Below are 22762 nucleotides of genomic sequence, written 5' to 3'. Positions count from 1 at the left end.
ATTAGCTCATCTTGTAAATGTTTTTCCTTTTTTTACCATTTTCATATTTACCTGTACCTTTCTCTATATACATATTTTGTCCAATCACATGGTTGAAATTAATGGACACATGTTGCTGTCCAGTTTGACTATGTAACGTATATACCAATGTATTGGTCTCAAAACAGTATCTGGTGAAACTGTAAACCTAAAATATCATACATGTTGTTTTTGGAGGATGTTAGGTGATCATCCTATGTCTACACAATAGACTATAATAGAAATTAGTAATTAGAGATGAGCGGTATTCGAGTCGAACTGTTCGCCAATTTCAAATTCGAGCTGTTTTGGGCGATGTTCGAGTCGTTCGACGAACCCAAACAATTTGCTTAAAATTCGGCTGTTCAAGTTTCTGTTCGATAACTGTTCGTTCACCAAAAGCCTAGCTTGATTTGCACATTAAAACTGTTTATCATTGTTAATAGACTGTTTCAGTGTATAGTGGGCGGGGGGTGGGGGGGCGGGGGATAGATCTGTGCTGAAATAACGCCGATCTCCATTTTTTTTCTTTCCCGCATTTACAGTGGGGCGGTGCAGTCTCTCAGCCTATCAGCAGTGCGCACACACACAGCAATGTGCATGTGATGCACACAAGCAAGGGCATGTGTCATTGGCGGTGTATGTCACATGTCTTCCTTGCCCTATAAGAACCAGCCATTTGCCCCATCGCCACCATTTCCTTACTGTTGCAGCTTAGTGTTAGAGGGCACCGCTGCTGCTTTTGGGCGCTATACAGACTAAGAGTGTTTTTTTGGAGCGAATTGTCAGAGAGATAGGTTTAGGGAGTCGGGAGTCGGGACTAGTTGTAATATCAGCCCTTTTCAGGGTAGGTTACAGCAGGTCATAGCACTGTTTGCCAGGCAGATCTGTGCCAGTGCTGTGCAAGTGTTTGTCACAGCATTTGGTGTAATCTAGCTCAGCCAATCCTTTTGGGCTAGTAGCATTGTCTGACAGTCATCTGAGTAGCCCGCCTGTATCTCAATTTTTACTGCATCTAACCCAGTTAATAGTTTTGGGCCTAGGAGCAGTGCCTGCACGTCAGCAGAGTAGCCCACCTGTGAAACTAACTACACCGCCTGTGTATCTCTATTTTCACTGCATCTAATCCAGTTAATAGTTTAGGGCCTAGGAGCAGTGTCTGCACGTCAGCAGAGTAGCCCGCCTGTGAAACTAACTACACCGCCTGTGTATCTCTATTTTCACTGCATCTAATCCAGTTAATAGATTTGAGCCTAGGAGCAGTGTCTGCACGTCAGCAGAGTAGCCCGCCTGTGAAACTAACTACACCGCCTGTGTATCTCAATTTTCACTGCATCTAATCCAGTTAATAGTTTAGGGCCTAGGAGCAGTGTCTGCATATCAGCAGAGTAGCTCGCCTGTGAAACAAACTATACCGCCCGTGTATCTCAATTTTCAATGCATCTAATCCAGTTATTAGTTTAGGGCCTAGGAGCAGTGTCTGCACGTCAGCAAAGTAGCCCGCCTGTGAAACTAACTACACCGCCTGTGTATCTCTATTTTCACTGCATCTAATCCAGTTAATAGATTTGAGCCTAGGAGCAGTGTCTGCACGTCAGCAGAGTAGCCCGCCTGTGAAACTAACTACACCGCCTGTGTATCTCAATTTTCACTGCATCTAATCCAGTTAATAGTTTAGGGCCTAGGAGCAGTGTCTGCATATCAGCAGAGTAGCTCGCCTGTGAAACAAACTATACCGCCCGTGTATCTCAATTTTCAATGCATCTAATCCAGTTATTAGTTTAGGGCCTAGGAGCAGTGTCTGCACGTCAGCAAAGTAGCCCGCCTGTGAAACTAACTACACCGCCTGTGTATCTCTATTTTCACTGCATCTAATCCAGTTAATAGTTTATGGCCTAGGAGCAGTGTCTGCACGTCAGCAGAGTAGCCCGCCTGTGAAACAAACTATACCACCTGTGTATCTCAATTTTCACTGCATCTAATCCAGTTATTAGTTTTGGGCCTAGTACCACAGTTTGGCCACTCAGTTCTGCTCGGTTTTCATCCATTAGTTGTTGTGCCAACAACTACAGATACAGAGTTGCCAATTAGTTAAGCACTAAAATGAGTGGCAAAAGGCCTGCTGCTGGTAGAAAGGGGAATAGGCATGTTGGAAAGGGAAAAAAAGGTTGTGTCCGTGGGGTAGGTGGTAAAGCAACAGTAACATCTGCAGAAGAAAGACCATCTTCCAGCCAAATTAAGATGTCTACTTCTTTTCGTGGCCAATCTGATATGATCCCTTTCTTACGACCATCGCTACAAGCATCGCCAAAAATTCCAGATGAGGCACAAAAACAGCAGGTGCTTGAACGGATATCAAGTGCTCGTTCAAGTGGGCTCTCCTCCATGTCAACTTCAACATCACAACTACTTCAGTCCTCAGAGTTGTCACCCCAATCGCACTTGATTCCTCACAGCTCCCAAGTCTCCAGCTGCCCGTCTGAGCATGGGGTAACACACATGGTTGAGTCTGTAGAGCTGTTTACCCATACTATAGCCTGGGAATCAGAGGTCTGCTCCAGAGCTTCTGTGAATCCAGACGAAGAAATTATCTGCACTGATGCCCAGAATCTTTGTGAGTCGGATCCAAGCCCAGATGAAGAAGGTTCTGAGCATAATGTAGACCCTCGTTCCCAAACTGTAACTCCTGTTGGTGGAGACAATGAGGAACATGATGATATTGAGATACCTGATTGGAACCAAAACTTGACTTTTCGGTTGGGGCAGAAAGAGGTTGGCTCTGAGGACGACGGGTGTGAGAACACACAGGGTGATGATGACGAGGTTGTAGACCCCAGTTACTGTCAACCCCCAGTCCGCCAGTCCATGAGGTCAGCAGTGTAGGTGGAGGAGGATGCTAGAGATGAGTCTGACAACGAGGTAATGGTGCGCGTTCCTGGACAGACGGAGTACCGGAAGCACGTCAACAACTGCATCCTCAACCCCATCTGTGCCTCAGACCAGAAGTCGGCTCTTCAGGTAGCACATGCTCTAAGCCTTGCATAGCCTGGGCATATTTTGACATCGCATAGGATGACCCAACTCCTGTTGTCTGTAAGATTTGTCAACAAAATCTCAGTAGAGGCCAAAAAATCACTAGCTTGAGTACTTCATGCATGAACCGTCACATGGATATGAGGCATAAGTTGCAGTGGGAAGCTCACTGTGCTACAATGCGGCCTAGTGGGCCAGATCAACCACCATCTGCCCCATCAAGTGCATCCATGTCCTCTTCATCCTCTGTGACTGGGGACAGCAGTCGCACATGGTTTTGGATGCAGACCTTCCACCTTTTTACCCGCAATAGCCAGAGTGATTGGCAGGTCGTCAGGACATTTGCAAGTGGAAACACCTGCTGGTGTTGAGCGCTCTCCGACATCGACACCACATTTTGATCAAGGCAACATAGCATCTCCGCCTGGACCTTCCTCACAGACCAGCAGTTTGCCGGGGACACCCTACTCAACTCCGTCTAACAGCGGAATTGAGCCCACAGCGACCGTGCCCTCTGCAGAAGCCCATCTAGTTCGGGATAATGGGATAAAAATTGCTGGACAACCAGGTTCAAAACGTGAGCCATACAAGGCACGTGTGTGACATTGCCCCGGCGAAGGGCCGCACCCAGGTTTGCAGCATTGTCGCCCACAGCCTTCCCTGGCTACAGGTTGAGTGGAGACAACCATTGATGGAACTCGGTCTCCAGAGCTGACCACAACTCCTCAGCTGTGTGACTCATTTCCCAGACATTTCAATGTAAACACTGCCTGATGCCATTGAGCCCTAGTGACAGCATAGTGAGGAGGTGTGCTGGATTCCTTCTGCGCAGTTACAATGCGGGTGGCATTACCAGACAGGCTTTGGGTGCAGGTGGAGGACCGAGAGGAGGTTGAGGAGGCAGAAACAGTGGAGTAACTTCTAGATACAGAGGATTGACGACCAACTCGTGGCGACGGCAAGACTTGGACAGCAGCCCCTTCTCCTGATGTCGCCGCAGTCACCCAGTGCCCAGTCACCAACATGTAACACCCCTGTCCATGTCTACTTGTCCAAGTGTCTGTGGTGAAATGCGGTGATGTTGTGTGTGACATGCTGGTGTAGCGCAGGCACAGCTTTCTTTGAGAAGTAGTGGCAACTGGGCATCTGGTACTGGGGCACTGCGACGGACATAAGGTCTCAAAAATCCTCTGTGTCCACCAGGCGGAAAGGCAGCATTTCTGTAGCCAACAGTTTGCAGATGGAGAAATTCAACCTCTTAGCTTTGTCATGGCTAGGAGGAAATGGTCTTTTACTTCTCCCATCTGAGGGACTGAGGGCTGAAATGCGATGTGCCCACACGGTGCAATTCAACTCTGCACATGTTGCAGCGACTGTGGCAGCACCGACGAGCCCTGGTGCAATACGTTATGACATATAGCCTGGGCCAACGAGATCAAGAGGTGGGGCAAATCAGGCTGCAGGAGTGGTCTCAGATCAGGGACCTATGCACCCTTCTGCACAGTTTTGAAATAGCGACAAAGATGTTTAGTGCTGACGATGCCATTATCAGCATGACCATTCTGGTGATTTACATGCTGGAGCATACCTTACACAGTGTTCGGAGTCAGGTGGTGGAACAAGAGGAGGAGGAACAGGAGGAGTCGTATGCGGAAGGGATCATATCTCCAAGGTCAAGAAGGTTGGCAGCACCAAGGCGGCTGGCATTGGAGGCTGGAGGAGAGGGATTACCGAGGGCGCATGGTAGCAGCCAAACTGTTGAGGAAGGTGCAGGAGGTGGGGAAGAAGTGGAGGACGAACTGGCGCTGGGCATGGAAGACTCATCAGATGAGGGAGACCTTGATCAAATTTCTGTTGTGCGAGGTTGGGGGGAGAAGGCTGACGAAGGAAGCATGAGTCTCATCTCGCCACCACCAAGTCAACAAGGACTTGGTCCTCCTGGATGCACAAGACACATGAGTGCCTTCTTGCTGCACTACCTGCAACATAACCCTCGGATTGTCAGAATCCGAAGTAATGCCGACTACTGGGTTGCCACACTCTTAGATCCCCGGTATAAAAGCAAATTTGGCAAAATAATTCCTGCCATAGAAAGGGAGTCACGCATGCAGGAGTATCAGCAGAGACTGTTACAGAATGTAACATCTGCTTTTCCACAAAACACCAGTGGTGCACGTAGTGAATCTCTGAGTTCTAACTTGCCAACCGTGGGACTATCGAGTCATCACTCAAACCGTAACAGTAACATCGTATCTGGTGGTAACAGCAATTTCTTCCAATCGTTTCAAGATTTTTTTAAGACCATCCTTTGCAAGGCCACAGGAGACAAGAAGTCTGACGCACAGCCAACGCCTAGAGAGGATGGTACAACATCGATGCCATGACTGTGGAACTGGACCCTTGCTCATTTTGGGCTTTCAATCTTGAAAAATAGCCTGAGCTCACCACTCACGCCGTGGAGATCTTGTCGTGCCCCGCAGCCAGCATTCTCTCTGAACGTGTGTTCAGCGCTGCTGGTGGTGTGCTGACAGATAAGCGCATGCGGCTGTCCAGTGACAATGTAGACAGACTAACATTCATCAAGATGAACAAATCCTGGAACTGCAAGGACTTTTCTACTGCTGTGTCATCTTGGGGAGACTAAAAGCTTGATGATTTTTGAAAATCACCTCACCAACCGTTTTAAAAAACTCTGGCGAAATTGATGCCACTTAAGTGGTGTCTGTGGCCGAATTTTTGGAAAAAATGGAGACTCTTATTTAGTCCTCTTGCTGAGTTTTACATGACGTTGCCATCATAAATTCCAGGTGGGTGGGGTCATCTGCAGAGTTGTTTCCTCATACTATGGCCTGGGATTCAGAGGTCTGCTCCAAAGCTTCAGTGTCTGCTAGTCAGCAGAGTAGCCCAGCCACCCACCCCTGTTTACCTAAGTACTATTTTGTAATGGCATCTAGCCCAAAAAATCCGTTTAGGCCTAATAGAATTTGGTGCTACTCAGCAGCGTACTTCACCCATGAAGCAAGCTACACCGCCTGTTTACCTAAGTACTAGTTTTTAACACCATCTAGCCCAGGAAATCATTTTGGGGCCTAGTAGAATTTGGTGCAACTCAGCAGCGTACCCAGCCCATGAAGCAAGCTACACCACCTGTTTACCTAAGTACTATTTTTTAACGGCATTTGGCCCAGGAAATCCTTTTGGGCCTAGTAGCAATTTCTGCTACTCAGCAGAGTACCCCACGCATGAAGAAAGCTACACCGCCTTCTTTCTTTCTCAATCTAACCCCTCAGCTCTGGGGTGTCCACTCTCCCTCCAGCTCTCTCCTTCTCACAGGTGGACTACTGCGTGTTTTCACACTGTGGCGAATCTTTTGGGCCCAGGCATAAGAAGTCGTCGAGGTAATGGATAATATGTGCCGCCTTACAAACGTCCATGACGACACATTCGAGGAAGCAACTAAACGCCTCAAATAGTGAGCAGGATATGGAGCACCCCATGGGCAAACAGCGATCTATGTAGTATGCTCCTTCACAGAAGCAGCCCAATGGGAGGACCCTATTCGGAGGTACAGGTAGTAACCGGAATGCCCCCTCAATGTCTGTTTTAGCCATTAGGGTGCTCCTTACCAACTTCTTGACCCGCCTCATTGTCTCGTCAAAGGAGGTACAGTACATAGTACTGTACTTGGTTCCGCGTCGATGTTGTCGTTTACTGACCTGCCCCTTGGATATGACAAATGGTGGATTAGTCTGAATGTATTGGGTTCATTTTTTGGCGCAACTGCCAACGGGGGTACCACTACGTCTTCTAAGAAAAGTGTCCTGAATGGACCCGCCGCCATTCTACCTAAAGATATTTATTTATTTATTTTGTCAAGACGTCTGGGTGTTGGTAAAGTGAGTTTACATTTTTACTCCAGCCTTTCTTGATTTTAGAAGGGCATGACATGCCTATATCTGTGTCTCCTCCTCCTTTTACTCCTCCACCTCTTTTCTTTTCGCATGACTATATGTAGTTGTGACTTTTCCAGGTGTTTGTTGTATCTTCTGAGCAGTTTGTCAGCTTTTGGACACCTTTTAAGGTGTTTTCTATGTGTTTTCCATGTGTTTGTATGTGTTTGTGTTTGCCTGCCATTGGTTTCAATAGGGTTTGACTGTGTTCGTCGAACGTTCGACGAACATTTCGTCGAACACGTCCCTGTTCGACGAACCGTACCAAACCCGAACACTAGGGAGGTGGCTCAACACTATTAGTAATCCAGATACTAAAACCTTGTCTTGATTGTCTTATATCATATATACAAAAGTAATCAACTGATTAATAAAAATAAAAAAACATAATAAATAATATTATAATAATAATAAAAAACACAAAATGCTGTAATATGATTATAATAATACTTACAAATAGGCCCCAGTTCCTTTAAGTTGTCAAAAGAACACGATGATGTTGTCCCCAGGGTGGCACATAGCTGAAAAAATACAATTAAAATGTGTGATAAGGTAAACTTGTCTGTCAAAAGACATCTTAAGTGGAAAAGTTTTTAGATTTGATTTGTATCCAGTCTGTTTATGTTTTGTCTGAAAAGATTGTTATATGATTAGGAATTTGGGGTACATAAACATTAGAATTATGTAAGTGCTGCCTGAAAGTTAAAGAGATTGTCTCAGGTTCAGAAATGGGTAAAATTGCCAACCGATTATAAAATCCAGCAACTTTATTTTAAATCCTCTCCATACTGAATAACAGAGGAATTTAAAATGTTATAGTGTACAGCTCCTTTCCTAAGTTACCGGCCACGGTGCGGGGTCAGAATGGCTTGTTTCCTAGGTAAGGAGTGTATGCCGCTAGCAGGTTCTATGCTTTACAGCATGCTTGATGCACTCTGAAACTGACTGGTTCACTGGATATGACCAATATCAGGGCCCATGTGTTTTTTCCATGCTTCAATGGCAAAGCTGCCTATGCTAAGTGACAGGGAGAGTGCTCAGTTTCGACTAGTGGCACAACCAAAATCACTAAAGCAGATGGCATATACCCCCAAGTACTGCAAAAACTAAGTACCGTGATAGAAAAAACATTATTTGTAATATGTACAGATTCCATAATAACAGGGTCTGTACCACATGACTGCAAATGTGGTGCCAATATTCAAAAAGGTAAGAAAATCTAAGTCTGGAAATTATAGACTGGTAAATTCAACCTCTACTTTAGGTAAAATCCTTGAGGGTATCTTAAGAGATGTTATCCTGGAATATCTCAATAAGAACAGCCTCATGACCCAGCATCAACATGGTTTTGTGAGGGATCAGTCCTGTCAAACTAATCTGATCAGCTTCTACAAGATAAGTTCCAGATTGGACAAGGGAATTGCAGTGGATGTTGTCTATATGAACTTTTCAAAGGCGTTTGATACGGTGCAACACAAAATGTTGGTATATAAAATAAGAATTATGGAATTTGGGGGAAAGATGTGTAACTGAATTAAGAAATGGATCAGTGATATGAAACAAAGGGTGCCACAAAGGTCAGTATTGGGCCCTCTTCTTTTTACCGTAATTGTTAGTTACCTCGCAGGGGACATAGAGAGTCGAATTACAATATTTGCAGTTAATACTAAACTCTACAGGGTAATCAACACAGAGGAAACTAATTTAATATTTTAGAAGGATTTATGTAAGCTGGAGACTTGAGGTAAGAAATGGCAATTTAAGTTTATTGTAGATAAATATAAGGTTATGCACTTGGGTAGAGGAAATAAAATATATAATTATGTAATAAATTGTAAAACACTGGCAAAAACTGTCACTGAATACTTTAGTGTATGAGTGGACAGCAGACTTCACTTTAATTATCAATGTCAGGCAGCTGCTACCAAGCCAAATAATATAATGGGATGCATTAAAAGAGGCCTCTATAAAAGTCACTAGTGCGGCCACACATAGAATACTGTGTACAATTTTGAGTTCTGGGGTATAAGAAGTACATAGCTGAACTAGAGAGGATGCAGATAAGAGCAACCAAAGTTACTAAGGGAATGGGTGGACTGCAATAACAAGATTGGTTGTTAAACTTGTGGTTATTCAGTTTGGAAAACTAAGGTGTAGGGTCGATCTTATTGCAATGTACTGTACAAATATATGAGGGTACAGTACAGAGATCTTTCTAATGATCCTTGTACACTTAGGCCTACAACGTGGACAAATAACTTCACATGGGCCTCAGGAACATGAGTGCCAACACCGCTGGAACGGCGTTGGCACAGGAGGTAAGTACAAGTGTTTTTATTTTGATTAGGCAAATATACAGATTTAGAAAGAGATGTCCTTTTAGTGGACAGCGGCTTTAAATATATGTTTATTCTAACATTAGAGAAGGATTAAAGGTCTAAAGATCCATTTGTACATGCTAATAATATTAACGAGCATAAACAGGCTATTAAACAACTATCAATAGGCTTTAACATCGTTGGTCAGCTAGTCTAAATGCACACTAAATTTGATGTTCATCAATTTGGTGTTCATTACTTGGTTTTCATCATTTGATGTTCATCACTCCGAAACCATAAAGCTTACAAAAAATCCTCCTTCTGCTAATGTTCCTTCCAAGGAGCGCATGGATAATTGCTATAGTTAGATTAAATACATTGATATGAGCGAGAGATTAAAAAAAATGCACATACAAACACTGGGATTAGACCATTTGTCTTGTCTTCCTCTAAAGCCTTCTTGAGATCCTGCCCACGAGCGACAAAATTCTCATCGGATTGAATCTTTTTCATTCTCACACCACTGATTAGTCCAGCCCTTTCCACAGATGAGTGAGCCTGCAGTTAAACATATTTTCACTTTTTTAAAATATGGAAATATGGTAATTCTATGACATGAATTTTATGAAAAAGTTTAACTGTTGCTTAATTAATAGCAGATACATAACGATGGGGAGATAATTGCAAATTAATTCAAAGCAAATTGAACAGCCACCACCATTTGACGCACTGCAGAAGATTGGATCAATGAGAAAAGACTTACATGTCCTCTGCTGTGACCGTGCATTTCCCCAAAATGCCTTGCAACTATAACATCTCATCGTTGAGCAAAACCTTTCAAGAAGGACTATTGTTCTCTCATGAAGGCCTCTTCCTGGCAACATGGTCTCCAGATGGAGACTGGAAAGTGGAATGGAGTTTTATCCACTTCAGTGATGAGTACCACTTTTGCCTTGGATGCAATGATAGTTGCCTGATTACGGTGTGGTGTGGTGTAATATAAGTAGCCAGACCCTTCTATTCTTCATTCCAGGTACACTAACAGCTCGGCGTTACATCGATTTGGTGGTAGAACCAGTGGTATAGCCATTCCTTAAAAGTGTCCCGGAAGTAATTTTTCAACAAAATTATGCTACGATCCATTGTTGTTCATGCTACTTTAAGCAGCTTGCATGGACTAATTGGGTTAACATGGCTGTAGCATCTCCGCATCCTGTCTCCTATCCGGCACATCTGGGACAATATTGATCTGCATTTGCAAAGGGAGCTGACAGCAGCTGATCTTGATGACTTGATTGCCCAAGTGCATTCAACTTGGCAGAACATTCCTCAGTTAATCTTATTGATAGATTGCCAACGCCTGTAAATGCATGTATTTTCTGTACGTCACCCTTATAATTTAGACTGAATAAAGCGAGACGTTTTAAATATGTTGTTTCCATTTTTTCATTGGTTATATATCATTAACATGTCCACCTGTCCAATTTTGCTTGATCTTCATCATCTATCACTGGAATATATTGGTGCTCAACCCTTTAGGAGAAACTCCTTTATACTCTGAGTCAGTATCCCCTGACATTCAGCAGTTTGTAGGAGCTGTCATATCCCATCTCTTATCATAGTATCTGTACAAAGACCAATTCCCTCAACAAGTGCCCTGCAGCTAGAGGAGGATGCGCGGCAGCTGCCCTTTCAGGAAATAAATCCAAAGCAATCTCTTCTGCCTTTTATGGCCTAAAGCAGTGTAAATATGCCCAGCCTAATCCTGCTTGTTATTACAAAGGAAGTCTGCAGGACCTAATGTACTCTATTTCATCTCCACCTCATAGCTTTTATATTTGACCAGTGTCAGTGGAATTGACTTTAATAAGCTGATGACATTTCAGAAGCATATTTATTTTTATTTAAATAATCATTATTTCAGAAATGTAACAAACGGACAGAGTTCTGCATGGAAATGAAAGTATGTCTTGCAAAAATGATTTTACTTTGTAGTATGCAGCGGATAGTTGCATGTCAGTATTCTTAGTTTATTTGTTTAAATTAAACCTAAAACATATTTTGGAAATGTGCATATCGTACCAATGTACAAAATAAAATAGCAATTCATCTATTTACCGTATTTTCCGGCGTATAAGACGACTGGGCGTATAAGACGACCCCCAACTTTTCCAGTTAAAATATAAAATCTTCTCAAAAGTCAGGGGTTGTCTTATATGCCGGGTGTCGTCTTATAGGGTGGGTGCGGAGCAATCTGCGGTCGAAGTATATAGTGGGGGGGAGTGGTCCCGATGACGAGGTGAGGGAGCGCCTCACCAGGAAAGTGTAAGTGAAGCAAACTGTCAGCGTCTGGGATGCCAGGGTTATGCAAATAGAGAGAGAGAGCGGTGCTGTGCCTAGAAAAACACTCCTCTTTCACTCATCTGGCTCGCCCTTGTATCCTATTATCTCCTTCTCTGCCTCTGCTTCACTTACACCTTCCCGGTGAGGTGCCCCCTCTCCTTGTCATTGGGACCGCTCCCCCCACAATATGCGGCGACCGCAGATTACTCCGCATCTGCCCTATAAGACGACACCTGGCGTATAAGACGATACCCGACTTTTGAGAAGATTTTAAAGGGTTAAAAAGTAGTCTTATACGCCAGAAAAAATTACAAGGTTAGAAACTTTTAATAAAATCCTAATAGCTTCTTCAGTACAAAAACCATGATTGTAGAGGAAAGAAATTAGTCGTTTGGCGAAAATACAAGTGGCAACACCTGTTCCTGTTATATGTAGCAATATGCCTCTGGACATGGCTATTAAGTCTCAGTAAATGGATTTTGTAGCAACACACTCATGCAGCTATTACTTAATTAAGTTTACAATGATTGCATTCATAGCATTGTGAGCGATAATTAATACTGATATGGTGAAAGTGGCTTCTAACTGATGCTTTAAAAAGATGCCTGGATCAAAACACCACAGAATAGGTCAATTCTGTCCCAAGAGAAATCCAGTATTCACTGATCTAAACTAATGGTGACACATCATCGGAAAGAACTAATTAGATGTGCTAAAGTTCATTTCTTGGAAGAGGTTGTCCTGTATGGGTTTCCAGTGGGGTCCATTCTTGGATCAGTTTAAATTCAAACTTTTTCCAACAGGTGAACTATGATATTTTTGTACAGGGAAAATGAAGAATTTCAATGCACACATTGATTAATTTCACCAATTAAGTTTAAAAGAGGGCTGTAGTCTACCATAGTGGAGAGCTGCTTAGAGGTCAATAGAGATATTGTCTTTATTCTAGCTTAAAATATATAATATGTCAATTTTCATCATATGTGATAACATTATAAGCAGGAGTCTGGTCTGGGGAAGAAAAAGACAGAGGTCCCTGCGGCATTTCTTCTGCACAGTAGATGGTCAGAAGCATGAGCTGTACAGGGAAAATCAGTGAAGAGGCTACAGTGCATAACTACTTCTGATGCCCATATATTTTATGGAACAGAATAACCTACAAAAGAGTAGGAGTATGATGGCAAGTCTCAGGGTAAAACCAGTAAATCTTAATTGATAGAATAAACACATAATTAAAATGTCTAAAAATGAGGATGTCAGGCAGAAGACTGCTCCACAGTGTAAGCCCCCAAAGCAGCTTGCCAAATTTGTTATATGCACAAGTAATCAATCTTCAATAGGAACATATATTTAAGGGAACTGCTGAACCAGAGATATAGGATATTGTAAAGATAGGACAGGTAACTCATAGTAAGGATGCACCTAAGCGTAAGCATTCCTCTATGCTGAGGAAGGACCAAGTGCTTTACCACATAAATGAAGCATAGTATGAAGCATAGTATGAAGCCAGGTGGCTCACTGTAGAGGTGTATACAACCAAAGTCAAGCAGTCCCACTGAACAGTTCACAAAGGAAAGTACCAAGTAGATTTTCACAATTCACCCCCAGGATGAAGCCGTACATAAAATGTACATTGAGGTGTTTTTTCTTGTCCATTTTCCACATAGGTTTTGTCCCACATGCTACTTTAAGTATCATTGCACTCCTTGTCATCTTTTAGCATGCATCTGCTTGAAGCTCATTTATCTATAGGGCTTTCTTTAAGGGAATTCCTTACATGCATCATAGGCAACATTCTCTTTTATTGATCAGACTGTGCTTGTAGGGGAATCCACTTGATGCTTCCCTTTGTGAACTGTTCAGTAGGACTCCTTGACCTGGGTTGTATATAACTCTGCAGTGCCTATGCATCTGGTGATCGCTGTCATATTTACATGGGCCGACAATTGGGAATAAGTGTACTTAGAAAGGCTCTTTCACAGGTTGTTCACTTGTCTAAATGCACCTTAATTGATGGAATATCTTAGCAATATGTTATCACTTTAGTATTTCTCTATACAATACTCATTTGTAAGAAATTTGTCATGTCAAAAGTGTCATCAAGTTTTTTTTATTTCACCTTGTCACTATATTTTATCACTATTATTATTTCTAATAATTTTATAACAAACCTGGTCTGAAGAATAAGCCACCATACGACCGACAATTTCTGCTTCACTTAAATCCGGGTTTTCAGCTTGGAGTCGCTTCACAACCTTGGTCTTGGCTGCTAGCAGAGCCATTAATGTTGCTTCACTTGCAGTACCCTAAGAATGAAAGAACAAAATTTGTTTTGTGCCCAGGAGTCCGTCTATTGGTGTAGTCGTAGTTGTGTCATAAGGAAAAGAGATTAATTAAAATAAATATGATTGATATTAATAATCTATCTGTAGGATAGGTCCTCGTCAGTGATGATCGAGTATGCTCATTACTCGAGATTTACGGGCATGCTCGGGTGATGTCCGAGTATTTTGGGCGTGCTCAGAGATTTAGTTTGTGTTGCCGCAGCTGCATGATTTGTGGCTGCTAGACAGCCTGAAAACATGAGTGGATTGCCTGTTAGTTAGGGAATCCCCACATGTGTTCAAATCATGCATCTGCGGCAACACAAACTAAATCTCCGAGCACATCCAAAATACTCGGAGATCACCCGAGCATGCTTAGAAATCTCGAGTAACAAGCATGGTGGGCTTTCAACTGATTACAGCACCAACAGAGGTCAGATGTAACCAGTGTACGGGGCAGCCACCGCTCCATCACACTGTTTAGTGGCTGCGTCGGGACTGCAGGTAAGTTCCTAATAAAATAACAGCGCACTGTGACAGAGCACTGGTGCTCCTCTCCGTACACTATTTATTTCTGGCATCTTTCAAAGACGCAAACAGTCGATTGGTGGGGGTGTCAGATGTCCACAGTGTCATATGAGTGACCTAACCTAACAATATCAAAGTGCTGGAGCACTCCTTTCAATTACAACATGAAAAGGAAAAATGCCTCATGAAGAGAAGACAAACCCGTTTCATTGGAAAATGATGCAGTGCTGAGTAGATTGGTGCTAACACTAGTGGAAGTCAATATCATGTAGAAATATGGCGTTATATTGGTAGCCATTAAAATCAATAGTTGTTTATTCAATGTGTTCTTGGTCCATCAGAGTGGCTCTGGTTTATATCCCCCAATTATATGGACAGGGGCTGTCTTTATAAAAAAATAAAAAACCTATTCAAACATAATAAAATTATGAATTTTTAAAAATTTGGAGAATGTATTAGTATTTTAGTAATAAAATATAGATATTGCCTATTCAGGCTCTACATAAAAAATATAATTGATTGACTCAAATTATTTTGATTATCTACGCATTTATTATTTTTTGATTACGGCATTTATGTGTTTGATTACGGCATTTATGTATTACAGCATTTACGGTATGTATTTTTTATGTTTGAGAAACAGCTTGCTTGGTTTCCCGTCAATATTAAGTACACACTTTGCTGTTAATCAACCTGAATGCATTGGATTTACCTGACTGCTCAGGATTTATCTTAACTCAATTACAATTGTCACATGTGCTGGTTTTGCACTGTCTCCCTTATATTTTGTGAAAAAATAACATGAACAATACTGAATGAATGAATCAAAGCCAATGAGAAGGCTAAAGTTTACAAAACTCCAGAGAAAAGGAGCGATTCCTTCTGCTTTAAAACCATCGGAAAAAGGCACAATGTGAACATATCCTAACAGTAGCAGGCGCTGCAGTCCCAAGGGTGCGCCATTTGGTTCCTTGTGGTGTAAAAGGATACTAATGCGTAGCCATAGCAACTGGGTGCATGCCATGAAGACCAGCCTGAGCTTTACTATATACTGCAATACTATGGTATTGAAAATTGCAGGTTCAAGACCTCTAAGGGGACTTAAAAATAAAGTAAAAAAAAAAAAGAAAATGTTTTTGAAAATATAAAAAAATTCAAATCACTCCCCCTTTTTCCATTAAAAAAATACAAAACACGTAGAAAGTAAACATATTTGGGGTCACTAATGTCTGTAAAAGTCTGATTTATTAAAATATAAAACTAATTGACCCAATTGGTAAATAGTATAAAGAGAAAAAAACATGTATACACCAGAATCGCTTTTTTAAAGTCAATGCAACTGCACCAAAAATGGAATAAGGAGAGAACATAATGCATCTACCTATAAATGGTATTAATAAAACCATGAGCTCGAGTCATAACACAAAAAATAAACCCTCACCGAGCTCCACCGACAAAAAAAGGAAAATGTTACGGGCCTCTTAAAATGAAGACTCAAACAATTTTTTTTTTAAATGTCCTTGTTCTTTTTATTTCTTAAACAAAGGAAAATTTTACAAGTTTTGTATTACCGTAATTGTACTGACTAGGGGAACCATATTGCAGAGTAATTTTTACAGCAGAATGAATGCCATAAAAACAATTAAGGAATTGCAGAGGGGTTTTTTTCCACAGCTTTTGTATTTTTTCCCTCGTTTTGAAGAGTAAGGCTGGGGTCAGACTACTACTACTCTATTTTGTGCACAGCAAAGATTGATGCATTGGACCTTACTGTACCTCTTTGCGCCAGCATACTAATTGCTCACTTATTCACAAGATATCATCCCCCAGGAGTATTTCTTTTATATCACCCACATAGAGCATGCAACAAAAAGTAATAGTGAGCGGCAGGAGGTTCGGTGTTGCCACCTTCAGCCTCCTACCACTAACACTAGCTGAATTGCTGGTACTAGCTTTTGTCCATCAATACAGATGGTTCATGGTATTAACACAAGCAGTTAATCTAAATTGGGTGTATTAGGGAATGGAAGATCATACAATTCTCTAACAAACTGAGAATGATTCTTTTAGCACAATCTGTTAATTTTTTTTACAGACTTATTATTCTTTTAATAGGAACAGTGCATATGTCATTAAAAGACACTTTTGGCTGATCTACTGAATCTGAGAGAACAAGGTACTGGAAATATTGAAATGCAACAAGTCTGATCAGTGTTAGGACTGTCAGGCTGTCAGACTCACAAAATACAGGCAGGCTGAGTCTATGTTACTGTGTACATTGTGTTAAGAAATATTATGTAAGTAAGTATTTCTATGTAGATTTTCTAACTCCAAGCTGTATAAACTTGAATGCTTATTGGATGAAGTAAATAAAGTGATGTGCTGACATGTGATGTGGCCTACAGATACAATACCCTATATCAAGGTGTGCAGAATTATTAGCAGCTTGTTTTTCTTAGGCAAAATGGACCAAAAAATAGATTTATCTGACTGAAAAGTTAACAATTCTTGTAAGTCTTACAGAAGGATACAGCTTTCTTGAAATTAGTAAAATCCCTGTTATCAAAGAAACATAGAAAATTTTGCTGCAAATAGTCAACAGGGTCACATAAATGTGTTGAGAAAAAAAAAGACACAGATTAACTTTGAGAAGAATCAAATGTCTTTGAAATGTGGGAGGAATCCGGAGTACATGGAGGAAACCCACACAAACACAGGGAGAACATACAAACTCCTTGCAGATGTTGTTCTTGTTGGGATTTGAACCCAGGACCCCAGCACTGCAAAGCAACACTGCTAACCACTGAGCCATTGTGCTGCCCAGATCAGTAATGGCCACAGACCTCCACTTTGACTCATCTGCCATCAAAATGGAGGATGGGTACTGCTATCAGCTGGTAACATAGTTAGTAACATAGTAACATAGTTAGTAAGGCTGAAAAAAGACATTTGTCCATCCAGTTCAGCCTATATTCCATCATAATAAATCCCCAGATCTACGTCCTTCTACAGAACCTAATTGTATGATACAACATTGTTCTGCTCCAGGAAGACATCCAGGCCTCTCTTGAACCCCTCGACTGAGTTCGCCATCACCACCTCCTCAGGCAAGCAATTCCAGATTCTCACTGCCCTAACAGTAAAGAATCCTCTTCTATGTTGGTGGAAAAACCTTCTCTCCTCCAGACGCAAAGAATGCCCCCTTGTGCCCGTCACCTTCCTTGGTATAAACAGATCCTCAGCGAGATATTTGAATTGTCCCCTTATATACTTATACATGGTTATTAGATCGCCCCTCAGTCGTCTTTTTTCTAGACTAAATAATCCTAATTTCGCTAATCTATCTGGGTATTGCAGTTCTCCCATCCCCTTTATTAATTTTGTTGCCCTCCTTTGTACTCTCTCTAGTTCCATTATATCCTTCCTGAGCACCGGTGCCCAAAACTGGACACAGTACTCCATGTGCGGTCTAACTAGGGATTTGTACAGAGGCAGTATAATGCTCTCATCATGTGTATCCAGACCTCTTTTAATGCACCCCATGATCCTGTTTGCCTTGGCAGCTGCTGCCTGGCACTGGCTGCTCCAGGTAAGTTTATCATTAACTAGGATCCCCAAGTCCTTCTCCCTGTCAGATTTACCCAGTGGTTTCCCATTCAGTGTGTAATGGTGATATTGATTCCTTCTTCTCATGTGTATAACCTTACATTTATCATTGTTAAACCTCATCTGCCACCTTTCAGCCCAAGTTTCCAACTTATCCAGATCCATCTGTAGCAGAATACTATCTTCTCTTGTATTAACTGCTTTACATAGTTTTGTATCATCTGCAAATATCGACATTTTACTGTGTAAACCTTCTACCAGATTATTAATGAATATGTTGAAGAGAACAGGTCCCAATACTGACCCCTGCGGTACCCCACTGGTCACAGCGACCCAGTTAGAGACTATACCATTTATAACCACCCTCTGCTTTCTATCACTAAGCCAGTTACTAACCCATTTACACACATTTTCCCCCAGACCAAGCATTCTCATTTTGTGTACCAACCTCTTGTGCGGCACGGTATCAAACGCTTTGGAAAAATCGAGATATACCACGTCCAATGACTCACCGTGGTCCAGCCTATAGCTTACCTCTTCATAAAAACTGATTAACATAGTAACATAGTAACATAGTTAGTAAGGCCGAAAAAAGACATTTGTCCATCCAGTTCAGCCTATATTCCATCATAATAAATCCCCAGATCTACGTCCTTCTACAGAACCTAATAATTGTATGATACAATATTGTTCTGCTCCAGGAAGACATCCAGGCCTCTCTTGAACCCCTCGACTGAGTTTGCCATCACCACCTCCTCAGGCAAGCAATTCCAGATTCTCACTGCCCTAACAGTAAAGAATCCTCTTCTATGTTGGTGGAAAAACCTTCTCTCCTCCAGACGCAAAGAATGCCCCCTTGTGCCCGTCACCTTCCTTGGTATAAACAGATCCTCAGCGAGATATTTGTATTGTCCCCTTATATACTTATACATGGTTATTAGATCGCCCCTCAGTCGTCTTTTTTCTAGACTAAATAATCCTAATTTCGCTAATCTATCTGGGTATTGTAGTTCTCCCATCCCCTTTATTAATTTTGTTGCCCTCCTTTGTACTCTCTCTAGTTCCATTATATCCTTCCTGAGCACCGGTGCCCAAAACTGGACACAGTACTCCATGTGCGGTCTAACTAGGGATTTGTACAGAGGCAGTATAATGCTCTCATCATGTGTATCCAGACCTCTTTTAATGCACCCCATGATCCTGTTTGCCTTGGCAGCTGCTGCCTGGCACTGGCTGCTCCAGGTAAGTTTATCATTAACTAGGATCCCCAAGTCCTTCTCCCTGTCAGATTTACCCAGTGGTTTCCCGTTCAGTGTGTAATGGTGATATTGATTCCCTCTTCCCATGTGTATAACCTTACATTTATCATTGTTAAACCTCATCTGCCACCTTTCAGCCCAAGTTTCCAACTTATCCAGATCCATCTGTAGCAGAATACTATCTTCTCTTGTATTAACTGCTTTACATAGTTTTGTATCATCTGCAAATATCGATATTTTACTGTGTAAACCTTCTACCAGATCATTAATGAATATGTTGAAGAGAACAGGTCCCAATACTGACCCCTGCGGTACCCCACTGGTCACAGCGACCCAGTTAGAGACTATACCATTTATAACCACCCTCTGCTTTCTATCACTAAGCCAGTTACTAACCCATTTACACACATTTTCCCCCAGACCAAGCATTCTCATTTTGTGTACCAACCTCTTGTGCGGCACGGTATCAAACGCTTTGGAAAAATCGAGATATACCACGTCCAATGACTCACCGTGGTCCAGTCTATAGCTTACCTCTTCATAAAAACTGATTAGATTGGTTTGACAGGAGCGATTTCTCATAAACCCATGCTGATATGGAGTTAAACAGTTATTCTCATTGAGATAATCCAGAATAACATCCCTCAGAAACCCTTCAAATATTTTACCAACAATAGAGGTTAGACTTACTGGCCTATAATTTCCAGGTTCACTTTTAGAGCCCTTTTTGAATATTGGCACCACATTTGCTATGCGCCAGTCCTGTGGAACAGACCCTGTCGCTATAGAGTCACTAAAAATAAGAAATAATGGTTTATCTATTACATTACTTAGTTCTCTTAGTACTCGTGGGTGTATGCCATCCGGACCTGGAGATTTATCTATTTTAATCTTATTTAGCCGGTTTCGCACCTCTTCTTGGGTTAGATTGGTGACTCTTAATATAGGGTTTTCATTGTTTCTTGGGATTTCACCTAGCATTTCATTTTCCACCGTGAATACCGTGGAGAAGAAGGTGTTTAATATGTTAGCTTTTTCCTCGTCATCTACAACCATTCTTTCCTCACTATTTTTTAAGGGGCCTACATTTTCAGTTTTTATTCTTTTACTATTGATATAGTTGAAGAACAGTTTGGGATTAGTTTTACTCTCCTTAGCAATGTGCTTCTCTGTTTCATTTTTGGCAGCTTTAATTAGTTTTTTAGATAAAGTATTTTTCTCCCTATAGTTTTTTAGAGATTCAGTGGTGCCATCCTGCTTTAGTAGTGCAAATGCTTTCTTTTTACTGTTAATTGCCTGCCTTACTTCTTTGTTTAGCCACATTGGGTTTTTCCTATTTCTAGTCCTTTTATTCCCACAAGGTATAAACCGCTTACACTGCCTATTTAGGATGTTCTTAAACATTTCCCATTTATTATCTGTATTCTCATTTCTGAGGATATTGTCCCAGTCTACCAGATTAAGGGCATCTCTAAGCTGTTCAAACTTTGCCTTAGATTGGTTTGACAGGAGCGATTTCTCATAAACCCATGCTGATATGGAGTTAAACAGTTATTCTCATTGAGATAATCCAGAATAACATCCTTCAGAAACCCTTCAAATATTTTACCAACAATAGAGGTTATTATTATTGGTATTAATAAAGATTAACTGTTTGGACCTGACGGGTTCAAGATGAACTCAAAATGAAATCCCATACCTAGTGTCCTCTTTTAGAAGACACTTTCTTCAAGCAGTAGTGCAGGAAAAATTCAGCATCACGAAAACCATAATTTTTTATTTAAGACAATGCTCCATCCCTAAGTAATCACTGCTTGGCTGCCAATAAAGGCCTTAATAATGAAAGAATAATGATATGGCTCCTTCCTCACCTTACCTAAACCCTATTGAGAACTTGTGGGTTATTTTTAAATGGGAGATTTACGATGAAGGAAAGCAGCACACCTCTCTGAACTGCATCTGGGAGGCTGTGGTTGGTATTTCCAAAAAAGATGATTGTGAACAGAGTAAAAAAATGATAAACTCCATGGATAGAAGGCTTATAACTAGGGATGAGAGTACCCAGTGAAGTTCGGGTTCTGGTACCCGACCTGAACTTGGGTTCGAGGTATCAGAACTGTACTCAAACTTGAACCAGAACCTGAAACCCACTGAAAGCAATGGTGACCTGCACTTTGGATCTGGAAAAAAAATCTCTTTCTCTCTCATCCCCTGGAATTCCGAACATTGCAATGGACTTCCGGGAGAAGTCCATGTTCCGTGTTTAACACCGGACCCTAACTAACGAAGCCTGAACATTTAAGTTTGGATTCGCTCATCTCTACTTATAACTGTTTTTAAAAAGAAGTTTGTCTATATTTATCACTGATATCCTTTTTAATTGTCAGAAATGTAATATTGTACAATTTGAGTTGTTTGGTTATTATTCTTACTTTAACAGATGAAAATATACAACTCAGAAGGGAAAATGTACATTTTTCATTTAGTTGCATAATAATTCTGCACACTTATAGACTCCCAATTATTATGCCCACATATATTCTTATAAGAAAGACAAAGCCTCACTTTTACTTTCCTAAATATTCAGTTTTTTTAACATTTTGGATTGACTGACCTGTAGTTGTTCAATAATTAAATTAATCATCAAAAATACAACTTGGACAATAATTCTGCACACATTGTTTAGACAGATTCTTACTAAGGCCAGGGTCTACGCACACATTTTCCTCATTTCAGCCCATTGAGCAATTTAATTCAATAGGGAAAATCAGTGAGAAATGTAAAGCCATACGCATGTCATATGGATGTCATACGGATACATAGGTGCGAGAAAATCGCATCATCGCATTGCAAATGCATTACACACGGATGACCATACAGAGACCACTTGTGCGACTCTCGACAGGGAGACTCAACCAATTTTTCATACGTATCTCTAAATGAAACTAAACTTCTCCAAAACTGAACTCCTGGTGTTTCCTCTTTCTATTAACCTACCTATACCCAATTTTGCAATTTCCTTGGGCCGTTCAACCAAAACTCCCAAGAAGCGAGCTCACTGTCTTGGGGTCATATTTGACACAAGACTTTCCTTTAGTACCTATATCCAATCACTCACTTGTTCACGTCACCTGCACCTTAAATAAAATCTCCAGAATCTTTTCTCACCTTGGAAACTGCAAAAACTCTTACTGTAGCTCTTATTCAATTTTACCTGTTAAACTGTAAAGTGATGCAGAATATGTTGGCGCTATATAAATAAAGATTATTATTATCTGGACTACTGCAACCCTCTTCTGATCAGTCTCCCTGTAACCAAACTCTCTCTTTTCCAATCCGTCCTGAATGCAGCAGTCAGGGTCATATTTCTGTCAGGCCACTTC

At 41.4% G+C, this 22762-nt stretch overlaps 1 protein-coding gene across 3 annotated transcripts in view; it reads right to left on the bottom strand.

Annotated features, from left to right (window-relative positions):
• DDC (dopa decarboxylase) overlaps positions 1–22762 on the bottom strand; it is a 313463-nt gene that overhangs the window by 230475 nt on the left and 60226 nt on the right. For all 3 annotated transcript variants that reach the window (XM_069730344.1, XM_069730340.1, XM_069730343.1), the window contains 3 exons: positions 13834–13968; positions 9734–9877; positions 7456–7522 (listed from right to left, as the gene is read on the bottom strand). In XM_069730344.1, coding sequence (XP_069586445.1) covers positions 7456–7522; positions 9734–9877; positions 13834–13968 — 346 coding nt within the window. The remainder of the gene's footprint in view (positions 1–7455; positions 7523–9733; positions 9878–13833; positions 13969–22762) is intronic.

Source organism: Ranitomeya imitator, chromosome 6, assembly GCF_032444005.1.
Source record: "Ranitomeya imitator isolate aRanImi1 chromosome 6, aRanImi1.pri, whole genome shotgun sequence".
Classification (NCBI taxonomy): Eukaryota; Metazoa; Chordata; class Amphibia; order Anura; family Dendrobatidae; genus Ranitomeya; species Ranitomeya imitator.
This window is presented reverse-complemented; position numbering and strand designations above follow the sequence as displayed.